Genomic DNA, 14,138 nt, shown 5'->3' with positions numbered 1-14,138 from the left:
CGTGTTCGACTCTTCATGACCCCATGGACCAGAGTATGCCAGGGCCTCCTGTCTTCCACTGCCTCCAGGAGTTTGGTCAAATTCATGCTGGTAGTTTTGATGACACTTTCAAGCCATCTCATCCTCTGTCGTCCCCTTTTCCTCTTGCCTTCACACTTTCCCATCATCAGGTTCTTTTCCTGGGAGCCTTCTCTTCTCATGAGATGGCCAGCTTCAGGATCTGTCCTTCCTGTGAGCTGGATACCAGTTACCAGTTCTTAGCTATCATTAATCTTGCTGCTGTTAATCAATTTGAATTTAAGTCCAACTGCTGGATAGTTCAGTGGTTCAGACATCTGACTGCGGAGTCAGAGGTTGGTAATTCAGTCTCCACTGTTCTTCCTTGACAGGGGCTGTGCTTGATGATCCATAGGAACCCCCCCCCCAGATCTGCAGTTCTAAGACTATTATTCAAAAATGCAGTAAATCAAAATTATGAAAACATTGACTGGTCGTTGTCGTTTAGTCATGTCCGACTCTTTGTGACCCCACGGACCAGAGCACGCCAGGCCCTCCTATCTTCCACTGCCTCCCGTAGTTGTGTCAAATTCATGTTGGTTGCTTCGATGACACTGTCCAGCCATCTCATCCTCTGTCAACCCTTCTCCTCTTGCCTTCACACTTTCCCATCATCAGGGTCTTTTCCTGGGAGTCTTCTCTTCTCATGAGATGGCCAGCTTCAGGATCTGTCCTTCCAGTGAGCCGGATACCAGTTACCAGTTCTTAGCTATCATTAATCTTGCTGCTGTTAATCAATTTGAATTTAAGTCTCTTGTTGACCAACTACATTGCTTCTTATCAAATATTGATAAAAGTGTTATTTTAGGGCATACCTCTAAATTTTGTTTAGTTACTTCTTTTATTTCCATAAACATCACTTGCCAAAATTTCAGTAAATTCTCACAATCCCACCACATATGGAAATAAGTACCAGTTTTCTGACATCATGTCCAACACAACAGATCCTCTCTTGGCTATAAACCGAGCCGTTCATCTGAAGTCCACAATATTTTGTTGTGGCCTTTTGAGGTGACACACAAATACACACTAATGAAAAATGATCTTTAGAATGTCCTCTTGACACAGACAGACAAATTCTTAAAGCTCTCCCATCCAACTCCAGCTGCAAATCTCAACAACTATCTGTGCTTGCTTAAAACGATATAGGCTTTCCAAAATGTAGTTATTTTCAATAAACAGAAATTTCAGTTCAACAGGTTGTGGTAAGAATTTCTTGTTGATGTATGTGACGTAGCAGGCCACTCTGAAGTCACTGCCAACTCAGGCCTCTCAGGATGCCCACCACACCACTTCACACTCACTGCCACCAATTATAATGACTATTTAAGAAGGACAAAGGTTTCCTTCAAAACAAAACAGGTTTATTGAAATAACAAAATAAAATATGTAAATCACAGATAGCTAATCACGATGTCAATCACTGGTTCTTATTTAATCAATCACAGACTTTCCCTCACTGAACACTTCAGCACACAGGCCTCTAAACAAGCTCTTTCTCCCTCACTCCAGATCTGATCTTTCACACTCTCTTCACACCCCTTTTTCTTCCAGCTCCTCCCTCTTCAGCTCCACCCTCCGTCACCCCATTGGCTGATGATTCACTGCCCAGCTGTGACGGACAGGTGAGGTCAGGGCTGCCTGTTACAATATACAATCCAAATATAAAGAAATTGCAGCTCTTAGTAGCAGACGTGGAGTCTGAAGTGCCAGATTTGTTTGTGTACTGCACTTGATGCATTATGTCAACATGGAATTCATAACTCTGTGCAGCTCATTGTGGTTCCCAGCTGGACATTTCTAAAATAGAAAGGTGACATCAGTTGCATGCTAGCTTCAGTTGTATAGATCCCAGCTTTTCTTTTTCATTTCAAAGAGGGATTGTGACTACCAAGAGATTCTTATTCATTTACTTCCTCTAGAGTAATTGCTCATCTGTTGTGAAGTGCAGTGCAATAGCATGCTGGGATGATGAGACATATAGTCTACTGTATCTTGAGGGGATCAAGCTGGGATGCCTGATTTGTGATGTTGCAATGGTAGCACATTAAGTTACTTTTAATCTGCATGAAATTCTGCTTGTTGTAATTACACTTTTCTGCTGAGTATGAGGAATCATATTCTTTTAAAAAAATTAAATTGTATTAATAAACATTAAACTACACAATTCAAACATAAAGAAATTTTAAAACAGAAAAATGGGGGGGGGGGGGAGACAAATAAAACACCATTTTGTGCACATCAAAATTTTACACTGCGTCCCACCCCAGGGACCATTGGAGATAAAACCAATTCTCTCTCCTTCAAGGATTTCCATTTCCCCCAATGATTCTCGTGGTGATGCACTTCCTTTTCTTTTTATTAATACATGATCAATAACATTTCCCCAAATATCTGCAAAAGTATGCCTCTTTAACAATCCTTTCTTTACTTTGTCATTAACAGCTGTGTTCCATACTTTATACCATTCATTTAGTTGAAAATCATATTTTATTTTCCAATACTTAGCTATCATTAATCTGGCTACTGTTAATGTTACAGATTAGTTCTCTAGTTACCCAATTGCATTCCTTCTTATCAAATATTGATAAAAGAGCTACTTTAGGACATACTTTTCCAATTTGCTTGGTTAGAAAAATCTTATTCTTTTATATTATTACACGTCTGCACCAGGATCATAAGAAGCTTGATGTGGAAGGCTTAATTAATAATATTTTTTTTCTTTTAGGAGACTTTGCAATTGCTGCTTTAAAAAATCTGTTATGCAGCTTACATACCCCTCGTCTTGTAGTGGAAAATTAATGTTTTGCTTGAAGCACTGCCCTTCATCAAATGTAAATTAAAGAAACTGATGAACATTACAGAGGGGGAAATGTACCTTCTGCAGCAGTGTGCTTTTGATGACTTGTGTTTGATAAATTAACATACTGTGTTTTTTTAAAACAAGTATAATTTATTGCTGTTGTCCACCCAGTTGTGGAAAACAAAACATTTTTTGCAGGATCATTGACTTGAACATATCAGTGGGGTTGCTGGACAATTCTTCCTGAGCTGAATATGATTTATATAAGCCTATTGAAGAGCTTTGCAGTAATTAATCACAGTTTCAATGTCCAGTCATTTTTATGTCTAGTCGGATATAAACAGTACTTGCTAAAATGCAGAGCCTCCTAATTGTCTATATTCAGTGGCTGCAATCCTGTTGCCTACCATAGTAAGCTACACTAGAGTAGACCCCACTCACTAGCTCAATGGGGATTTGGTGAGTCAACTCATCCGTAAGTTCCATTGATTCAAATGGGCCTGCTCTTCTGTATTGTAAATTGCAGTTAAAATAGCCCATTTAAATAAGTGGAATTTATGGAGGAGTTGACTCACTAAATTGCTGATGATTCAGTGGGCCTACTTTAGTGCAATTTACTATTCCAAGTAACTGAATTTTGGCCATTTATTCATGACTTTGAGATGGACGGAAGTATGAACTTTCTCTTTAGAGTGAAAAAAACCAAACAAATTAAACACTGAAATTATCCTGCTGCTCAGACCCATTAAATAAATTGAGATCTGTTGAGTCAACTACTCCATAAGTGCCATTGATTCAATGTGTCTGTGATCTTTACATGTGTAATCAGAAATAAGGTACAGTATTTGATTCATTAAAGATATGCAGTATCTGCCCATTGAAGAGAATCAGACAGCACTTGTTGTCATTGATTGTGAGATGCAATACATCAATAATGTGTGTATTCAATAACATGACTTGTAATACATGTATGTGGAAAACGCCTGTGGGCTGTATGCAACCTCTCGGGGTCATTTTTGCAAGCCCCAGTTCCACTCCCGCCCCTCAGCAAATAATTCCCCTCCAAAGAAGATTATCAAGAAAAAAACTATTCCCAGTCTTGGAGATCTCCAGGAGCAGCAGTTTTTTTTTAATGGGCTGGTGGACCCTCAAAACTTCCTAACTGTAAATATTTTAACAATACAGAGATAAAAGCCTTGATCTTAATGTGTGTATATTTGTATAGGTTTATCTTTTAAAACTTCATGTAAGGAAGCATCGGGTATCTCCTGGCACAAGCAGTTCTTCTTCCACTTCCTCAGGCTGGGTTACATGGTGGTTGCAGGCTTTGCCATGCCTCCAGTGTCCTTTGAGAAGATAGACATTGGAAGGCATTGGGACCTCTCAGCCAAGTTTGCAAATGTCAGAATAACCTGTGCCTGATCTAAAGGTTTTAATTTTGCTCTTCCACGTGGCAGAGTCAAGTCCTCTCCATCAGTCCACCAATAGGATAGTGTACCTTAACCATAAGTAGAAAAAGATAACTAGTCACAAAATCCTGTCACATTGTTCAAATTGCAGTGAGGCAGTCTGGTTCTTAAACTTGTCACTAAACAAAGAACAGTAGAATAAAGAAGGCCATTTCTATGTAACCTGAAGGGAAGGGGGCATTATAAGTCATATATTCCTTCATCAATAAAGTGTAAAAACATATTTAACTGATTCTAGCCAGGTTACACTGGCTACCAGTTGTTGCCCGGGCGCAATTCAAAGTGCTCGTTTTGACATATAAAGCCCTAACGGCTTGGGCCCTGAATACCTGAAGGACCACCTCCTTCCATATAAACCTACCCGGCAACCGAGATCTAGCCAGAAGGCCCTCCTAAAAGAGCCATCCCTCAGTGAGGTGAGAGGGATGGCCTGTAGCCAGAAGACCTTTTTTGCAGCTACCCCCAGTCTTTGGAATGCCCTCCCAAACGACATCCGACTGGCACCGATGTTACTGGCATTTCGGCACCAGATTAAAAACTTCCTGTTCTGGCAGTTTTTTTATTTTTAATTGAAGGTTTTTATTTTAATAAGTCATGGATCTAGATTGTTTTCGTAGATTATTTTTGTTTTTGTTTTTGTTTTTGCTTTTGTGGATGTGGCCATATTGGTTTTTAGTGTCTGTTTTTAACTGAACTGTTTTAATTGATGCTGGAAGCTGCCTGGAGACTCTTGCAGAGTGCAGGCAACATACAAGTCAAACAAACAAACAAACAAACGAATGAATAAATATTGTGCAAACCACCTAACATAGCTAATAATGTCTGGTAAGTCGCTCAGTTTTTTGAACTTAGAAACATAGTGAAGTTTTATTTTGTTTGAAGCTAAACGATAAAATTCAGTTTAGGATATGGCACTATTGTAACTAGAGAAACCGGAGTAATGTCTTTGAGATTACTGTTATCCTTTAATTAATTAATTAATTAATACAATCAGAAAATTAAAAGAACACTTATAGTTTGGTTCTTTCTGTGTTATAGTACATTTTCTTACTTTGGTAGGGAAAGAGAATATTGTTACACTTTTTTTGTCTAAATTGCCACCATTCAAAAGTACATTGATTTTTTAAAGAGGCAAAGAAATCTGCTGTAGATATACACTGGATTATAAATTAAAGCATGATTTGTCTTTATGGTGGTAGGTAAAGTTCATATTAATCTTTATAATAATGGAATAGCAATCCTATCATTGAAAAGTTTGAAAATGGAAAGCTAGTGGTTAAATATACATATATGTCCATAAGGAGCTGCAGTGAAAATGAGAAGGTAAAAAAGCTTCATGATGCAAATGGAAATCTGCTGACATTTCTCTAGATTTAGACTTCTGTTAGGAAATACTGTTGCACAAAGAGAGTGTAGGCTAATTTTGTTCCTAATTTGCTGAGGAGCATTAAGATTAAGGTGTCTGGAATAATGAGTTTAGATCTAATTCACTGATGTACACATTAGAATTAGGGAGATTAGTTCACTGTTCTTATTGCATGGTAAAAATCTATTAATTTGTTAAATTATTGTTGATTACTTTGTTAATCAAATTGTTAGTTTTGGAATAGTAAGTCACAACTAGAGAGGGGGTATTTGTATACAAATCCGAATATCCTCAGACAGCTGGACTTAAAGAGGGGCCAGCCCCTATGGCCGGCTCGTCTACTCACGTGTCTACCAGCAGTGGTGGCCTCACTCTTCCTTCCAATTGCTAGCGGAGCTCTGGGACTAATTGGAAGGATGAACGAGGCTGCTGCTGCTGGCGGACACATGAGTAGACATGCTGGCCACAGGGGCCGGCCCCTTGTTAAATCCAACTACGCATGGATAGTTGTATTTGTATACAAATACAGGTACCTCAATCTCTAGTCACAACTAGAGTAGTCCCATTTGAATCAGTGGAATTTACAGAGGAATTGACTCATCAAATCCTTACTGATTCCATGGGCCTACTCTTGTGAAACTGGCTGTGCTAAGCAACAGAATTTCAATGTCTTGAGATTGCTGAAGTTTCAAGTAACAATTATGGCATATCTTTAACAGGAGAATATTAAACATGTTAATATGAACTGATCATGAGTGAAAGTGAACAAAAGTTGCCATTGCTATCTGCGATAATTTTTTTAAAAAGGTACCTGATGGGAAAATTAATTGTTTCAATTGGATCTTCACTCCATATATGTAAACTCCATGTATTTCCTGATTCTTAAACATGGGCTGTCTGGTGTGCAAATAATATTTTAGAGATTCAAAACTCCCTGCTGAAACCCCCAGGAAAAATTGTCATCCTAGAAATGAGGGATGAAAGCCTATGCCTGCTTATCTAGGGCTAAACTCCATTGAGCTCACTGAGTAGGCATGCCTGTTAATGTGCCGTTCTTTCATTGAGGGTATGCTTGTTTTTAAATGAAATACCTAGGCAGGGTCTACACTGGGTCATTTTTCTCCAAAATCCCTATATAGGTCCAGTGCACTGTATGCAAAGGAAGTAACCAAGATTCCTGTTTGGCCAAGAAACTTCACTGGGGGTGGCATCTTGAACATATGACATACATTCCTGAACAACTCACATATCTTGAAAACCCTATTAGGGTCACTATAAATTAGAATCAAATTGACAAGGCCTAACCGCAACCACATCAATGTGAGAAAACTTCATTAATGTTACGGTAAAAATGTTAAAGTATTAAATTGTTGGCATTATGCCTGAATTAAGGAAGCAAAAACAAATTCCATTTTAGTAGATGAAAAATTATGATTTGCAGTAGCTGTTTGGGCTTTCACTTCCAGGAAGAGTGGGGCATGGGGCATCTCCACATGACATGCACACCCATTGAGCCTTACTTGCTTTTAGAATCAACACATTAATAGGGTGGGACCAAAATAAGCAGCTTGAAAGCAAGAGATTAAGAGGAGATCAGCAAGTACAGAACCTTTGCATTATGCTTCTCAAGTTAGTGAGCAACTTCTTAAGCATCAGAAGGCAGACGGCTGGGGCTTTGAAGAGTGCTTCAGTACCTACAGTATGTGCACAAAAGGGAGAATGATTTCATATGTTGCAATAATGCTGTAACCATGTCAAAGGCTGTCTTCCACATATCACTGATCCCTTTTGCAGCATGTTTCAGTTGTAACCATAAACGTATAAATGCCCTGTGGAACAACAAAGAGATTATGAGACCAAATGCAACAGATTCTCTTCTGAAACTCCAAATAACAGAATTCCAACCAATTTTCTATAGTAGCTTTCAATAATTACCTTGCTAACAGTCAGCATAATTTGATTTGTTTTCTACTGTTTGGAAAACTATTGCTCCAATTCTGTTGGTCATTTACCATCTGCTAATTTAACACCAGCGGTGAATTGAAAGAGAACAGAAAGTCAAAAATGAAGCAATCAAATTATTGGGTGAATGATTTTTACATTTCATTTGTATTTAAAATATATAAAATGAGTCTTGGATTACAGTTTGGAATATGATTACCAACATCAGCGTTATACTGCATACATGGAAGCTGTTCTCTGCACATGCATCCCCTTTCAGCATTGTGATGACATCCCCACTTCGCACTTACTCCATCGAAACAGGTGGCAGAAGCTAGCATACTAAATTGATACTACCAATTATTTTGATGGTGCATGAAAGTTAAAATTTTGGACTGTATTTCTTAGAATACCCAATCATCCTGCCTTCCCTCAGTCTGGGGATGCAAGCCAAAGCAGTAATGTTTCCAAGTTATGCTAGCAAGTAGACATCCATAAATTAGCTTTATGCGTGGAACTAACTCCACTGATTCTCAAGCAGTGTGTTCTATTTCTGGGTTAAATTTGATGCTTCTAGTTTAGCAGAATGACCGTATTATTCTTCTGTAAATCATAGAGCAACACTCAAGAAGAAGATTTCTTTAGACCTATTCCCCCCCCTTCTATTATTTTTGCTATTGAGTGGCAGAGAGTCTTGTGAGGTCTTTCTGATTCAATATTAATTTTATAAATGGCTTCCCTCTTCCTTAGTTCCTATGAAAAGGGTATTAAGTTCGATGAAGACTCTTAGAAAATTGTAATAGAGTCCTTGAATTCAGCTGCTGGGGTGGACGAGATTTCTGTCTAATGGAAGCTGTGAATATATATCAAACATTTTGTGTCTTTGAGGCAATTCTTGCTCCAAAGACACACAAGAGAAGTTACTGTTTAATGAATGGAAAAAAGGTGTGCTCCTTTTGTCTAAGATTTTTTATTCATGTGTTTATTTGTGTGCTCTTCTACTTTCTCTGTGTCTTTAGGCTCAAGGCTAGAATGTTTAAATTGAAACTCTCCCTTTCATCTTTCCACAGTCTTTTCCTGGCCCAAGTCTTGAAAGTGAAGATTTTAACATACCTCCTATCACTCCACCATCATTACCTGACCATTCACTTGTGCATTTGAATGATACAGAATCTGGTTATCCTTCACTTTGTCACCCTATCAACCATAATGGCCTGCTCCCATTCCATCCTCAAAACATGGACCTGCCTGAAATTACAGTCTCCAATATGCTTGCCCAAGATGGAACACTGCTTTCAAATTCACTGTCTGTGGTAAGCCTTTTAAATGTGTGTTTGTTTGTTTGTTTGTTTGTTTGTTTGTTTGTTTGTTTATTTATTTATTTATTTATTTATTTATTTATTTATTTATTTCCAAGTATGTTTTCATTGTGCTTCTAGTAATGTATGTACTTCTATTTACAGAATTGGGAGAAGGGGAGACTGTTCTGTAATTTTCTTTTTGAGCAATTTTATAGACTACATCTGATGCTGAATAAATAATATGTTTGGCTGTGGCAGGAATCAGGCTCATCAAAAGAAACTATTATTCTTACATTACCACCCCCCACCCCCACCAAAAAACAGATATATTTGTTCCTAATGCCAGTTGTGTTTTGACTCCTGGTGATGTTGTTATGAGCATAACAAAATGGTCCGAATGCGCAATTTGTGTCTCTCAAATTTATGAGGTAATGTGGCAGCAGCAATGAGGCAGTCTCATGGCTGGCATCTGTGCAGGATTCTCCACCATCTTATCTGCAGAACTTCGTATACAAAGACCCCTTGGGCCATAATTGTCAGAAGACCTGATGTTTCTATAATAAAGGAAGCACTCCCCAAACTGTTGGCACTTGATAGGCTGAGGAAGGGTGTCAAGCAGGTTATTATCTGAACTACACGAAGTCTTTTAAGGAAACGTACTTGATTATTATTAAGGACAAGTATTATGAGCTCGAAATACTTGCAGTCTCCAAAGCTGACTAATGTGAGCTTGAGTGACATCACTAGGTTAGATTAAAAGCTGCATTTACGTACAAAGCTATTTGCTTTGAGTTGCACAGGGTATGATCAAAAGTAAGCTATCATGTCCTCAGGTTTGTTAGTAGTCAAATGTAGCTCTCATTTGTACCTCTGGGAAGATGCACAGCTACTACTGCTTTTTCGTTTTTATTATTCCCGCACATGTTGTTCCTTTCGGTGGATTTTGAAAGTGCTTGAGGATTAGATGGGCCACTGAATTTTATATTTCCTCATGGAGGTCAAAGCTTGACCACAGACATCATTTTCTGCTGGGATTAAAAAAATATTTAATTCTAGGGACTACTTCAGCTTGCTTAGATGTCGTTTTTAGGGTGAAAAAAGTTATCTTAGCTTTACATAAAGAACAGTACCTGAAGATGGTAAGGGTAGCATTTGACACTTCAACAGAGCGCTCCAGTGGTGCTTCACTGTCTTGACCTCTTCTGTACTGAGGTTAGAGTTTGAAAGCTTGGTATTCCCAAATGTACTGAAGTTTCTTATTTACCTTTTACAAAGAAATAGGAACGATAGAACTCTGAGAGCTTGTAGATTGTCACACCGAGTAACTGGAGCAAGGTAAAGTAGGTAAAGGCCAAGTGGTATAACAAGTCAAGCTTCTTTTGATTCTCAATATATAAACAGGGAGAAGGAAAGTCATTACTTGAAGGTACAAAAAAAAGCAGCACTGAGAACATGTTGCTTGGGTTTGTTTTAAAAAAAGAAAAGGTGACGAATGATGATAATCTTCTTTCTTCTCTTTATGGAAGCATCTCAGCTTTTCTAAAAGAAAGATAATGGAACTTTTTGTCATCAGGTTTATCTTAGAGATTCAAGTTTGTGTGTGTTAATATTTGGTGCCTGGAAATATTTCAGTAATCTGAAAAGGGATTTCAAACCTCTGTGCATGCTTCTGATGAAATTTGCTCTTACTTGAAAACGTGAGCTAGTACTGTTGTCTACAAGTTTTTGTTTTGCAATGTTGGAATATGGATTGCTATTTCTTCTCCATCACACATATATATACTTACACACATATACACTGTGGACATATAAACATCCGGCAGCTGAAAGAATTGGCTGGTTTGAGCCCTTGGCAATTGCAGATCTGGAAATGTAGAGGGAATCCATGGGATATGATAGTAAAAATCAGAGATCCCATTATTGGTCAGTCTGGAACATAATTGCTGTTCATAGTCATCTGGGTCCAAAAATTTCAGAGCAGGTTTTCTTTCTCCTGCTTCCAATTTCTTCCTATTTAGGGTCAGGCACATGGTGTGGTCAGTAACATGTAGAGCTGCAAAGAAGCAAATGAAAGTGAAGGGTGCATAATAATATGCTCTCTTTTTGACAATGTTTCTGTTATTTCAGATGAAGCCTCTTTCTTAAAAGTGCAGTTCCATGTAGATGTGCTGTAACATGTGGCTGTAACATAAAGCTAGAAATGTTTCATTCTGAAATATAGGAGGTACATGCTGGTTACGTCCCTAATTTACACCAAATATACTGTGTACATCCCTAATTCATACCAAACATACATAATCACTTGGTTACAGTATTTTTATTTTTTTCCCCATCTTGAACCCTATTACTATAGTTGCTTTTTATTTTATTATACAGTACTGTTTTTATTCCATTTTTATTGTTAGCCGTCCAGAGTAGACTTGTGTCTAGATGGGTGGGGTATAAATGAATGAATGAATGAATGAATGAATGAATGAATGAATGAATGAATGAATGAATGAATGTGTCCACAGCAACCAATTCTTTGGAGTCAAGAGAACATTGTGCTTCTGTCTTCTCTGCCTACTGTTGCTCAAGATACAATTCAAGCTCACAACTTTCAGTGAGTCTGAGGCATATATTTGGTACGCTTCTCAGATCATCCTGAAATTTATCAGAGCCACACAGCCAGCTCTTATGCCATTTCTCACATTTCTCAGCAAATGGAGATCTCAAGCTGTATTGTTGATTGCCCGCTGTAATGTTGGTAAAGATAGCATCTAGCAGGCAAGCAACTGATACGGTTTAATCCCCTCCTTCCACCTTGTTCTGTTGTGTATTGCTTCACTCTGTCAGCCACTGTTATGGTCCCAACTTCCTTTTTCTTCACACTTTTTCTGTCTCTGTGGAGATACAAGAACAGGGCCCATTACCAAAGTAACTTCCATTCCCATGAAAGAGAGGATTAACCTTGCATTTTTATGCATCAGCATGGTAGCCATAAGCAGTCAGGAATTGCATACAGGCAAATGGGCTGATAAAGAAGGGATGGCAAGTTGTATCCTTCCTCTACATCTGGCCTATAAAGGTAACTCTCACCTACTCCACGTCTGCCAGCTCACATCAGCCTGTTTTCAAAATATGCAGGCTAGTGCCCGGCAAGGGGGAAGTTTCTTGTATGAGGTTCCACAACAGTGTACAGTGGCGTCTTGACTTGAGATCTTAATCCGTATTGGAAGGCGGTTCTCAAGTCAAAAAGTTCGCAGGTCAAATCTGCATTTCCCATAGGACTGCATTGAAAACCATTTGATCCGTATCTGCTCTTTTCCGTCCATAGAAACTAATGGGAAGCTGCTATTCTGCCTTCGAACACTAGAGGGGGATATTTTGTTTCATTTTTTCTTAGGTCAAGAAAAGTTCAGGGAAGGCAGGGAAAATACAGTCCAGGCAGGACAGTACCAGGCAGTCTGAAGACTGTCTCCCAATCCACTCTCTAAACGCTGGGAGAAGTGACGAAGCAGACAGGCACCCTTTTCACTGGCCAACAGTTAACTGAAAGTTCAAATTTTGCACTTTCCCTGCCTCCCGCGTGGGTTTCAGTGTTTTTCAGTTCGTAACTCAAATCTAAGTACGTAAGTCAAGTCAATATTTTCCTATGAGAGCAGTTCGTAAGTCAAAATGTTCGTAACTCGGGCCGTTCGTAAGTCAAGACCCCACTGTATAGAATTGTCCTCATTGGTATATAGGAGCACCTGGAGCAATCCACAAGGCAGATGCAAAGACTGAAGGACACTGCCAGCTGTCAACTCCTGAGTCAGTATAAATACATTCATCTCTCTTTCTGCTGCTACTCAGCCTCGCATCGCTGCCCAAACATGCAGTGTGATGGTTGTTGTGGGTTTTTCGGGCTCTTTGGCCATGTTCTGAAGGTTGTTCTTCCTAACGTTTCATCAGTCTCTGTGGCCGGCATCTTCAGGGGACAGGAGTAGCACTCTGTGCTCTGGTGCAGTTTGTTTGGAATCCTTTTGCCGTCTTGCATTTTCACTTCAGCTTTTGTGAAAGCCTATTTGGCCTATTCTACAAGTGATAGACTAGATCTCAGAAATTATTTTGTCCTATCTAAAATGGGCCCTCATTGTCCCAGCCTAAGTCTTGAATCCATCATCTATCTCACCTTTTCTTTTTCTGTGACAGTCTGAAGTTCTTCTGTTTCAGAAACATTAGTAGCTAAAGCAATTCAATACAGCACTTACTAGATTATATAGAGATAAAACAGCATTCACCTGACAATAGTTGTTTGGCAAAGGGTTTTTTTTTTAAGTAAGTAACTATGATTACTTTTTTTTTTAGAGAGCGAGAACATCTGTGTTTCTTTAAACATCTGTTATCTGCATCACAGTTAAAAGGTCTATTGTCTGCATCACAGTTAAAATACAGAACATTTTCTAAACATTATGGCAAAGTATGGAAAATACAGAAGGAAAAGATAAGATGGATTTCACTTTCTCTCAATGCTTTAAATTTTTAAATTGTGGGAAAAGACACTAAAAGACAGTAAAGAGGTGGATTTATTTTCCAAATGCTTTTTTTGTATTAACAAAAGCTGAGATAATGTGTGTTTATTATCTAACTTAGCATATAGTCAAAGCACACTTTAAATTCTAAAGGCTACTGAGCATGTGTTTTGACATTGATCACATTAGTAAGTAGAATGCAAGACATATGAAATGAAAGCAGCAATTTTTCTATAGGTCTATTAGGACTATAGCACATCCATGAATTTAAATGCATTTATAACCGTATTTCAAATGTGCTGCCATTATAGAAAAGCCTTCTGGTGTCTTGAATAACATCTCCTTCAAATCTTAGCAGAAAACATTATAAATCATTGTTATTTCTACCTTTAATACTGAACTGAGAGAAAGGTGAGGTTGAAATGAAATGAAATAAAGAATTATAAATAAATAGCCTGCGCTCTCTTCAGTAGACAGAATCTTACTGGTATTTTACTCCAGAATAAAGGAAAGCATGTAAGCTGCGGTGGCAAATTACAACTAATTAATGAAGTGCCAGTCAAGTGCCCAGTAACATGCCTGCCGTGTGTCCAGGCATGTGTCAAAGCACATGATCAGCACTTTGTAATTACCTGACAAGTTGCTATCCAACTTATGCATTTTAACTTGCATATTGGAGTAAAATATCAATAATATTCTTGTTGTTCT

At 38.4% G+C, this 14,138-nt stretch overlaps 1 protein-coding gene across 5 annotated transcripts in view; it reads left to right on the top strand.

Annotated features, from left to right (window-relative positions):
• The window catches only part of TOX (thymocyte selection associated high mobility group box), a 249,230-nt gene that overhangs the window by 136,144 nt on the left and 98,948 nt on the right, over positions 1–14,138 (top strand). For 3 of the 5 annotated variants that reach the window (XM_072998960.2, XM_020811519.3, XM_078393765.1), the window contains exon 3: positions 8,707–8,949. In XM_072998960.2, coding sequence (XP_072855061.2) covers positions 8,707–8,949 — 243 coding nt within the window. Of the gene's footprint in view, positions 1–8,706; positions 8,965–14,138 lie in introns of all 5 variants that reach the window. The other 2 variants (XM_072998958.2, XM_072998959.2) reach the window with 1 other exon arrangement.

Source organism: Pogona vitticeps, chromosome 4 (assembly GCF_051106095.1).
Source record: "Pogona vitticeps strain Pit_001003342236 chromosome 4, PviZW2.1, whole genome shotgun sequence".
NCBI classification, from domain to species: domain Eukaryota; kingdom Metazoa; phylum Chordata; class Lepidosauria; order Squamata; family Agamidae; genus Pogona; species Pogona vitticeps.
The sequence above is the reverse complement of the archived record's forward strand: the minus strand, read 5'-3'. Positions and strand labels throughout refer to the sequence as shown.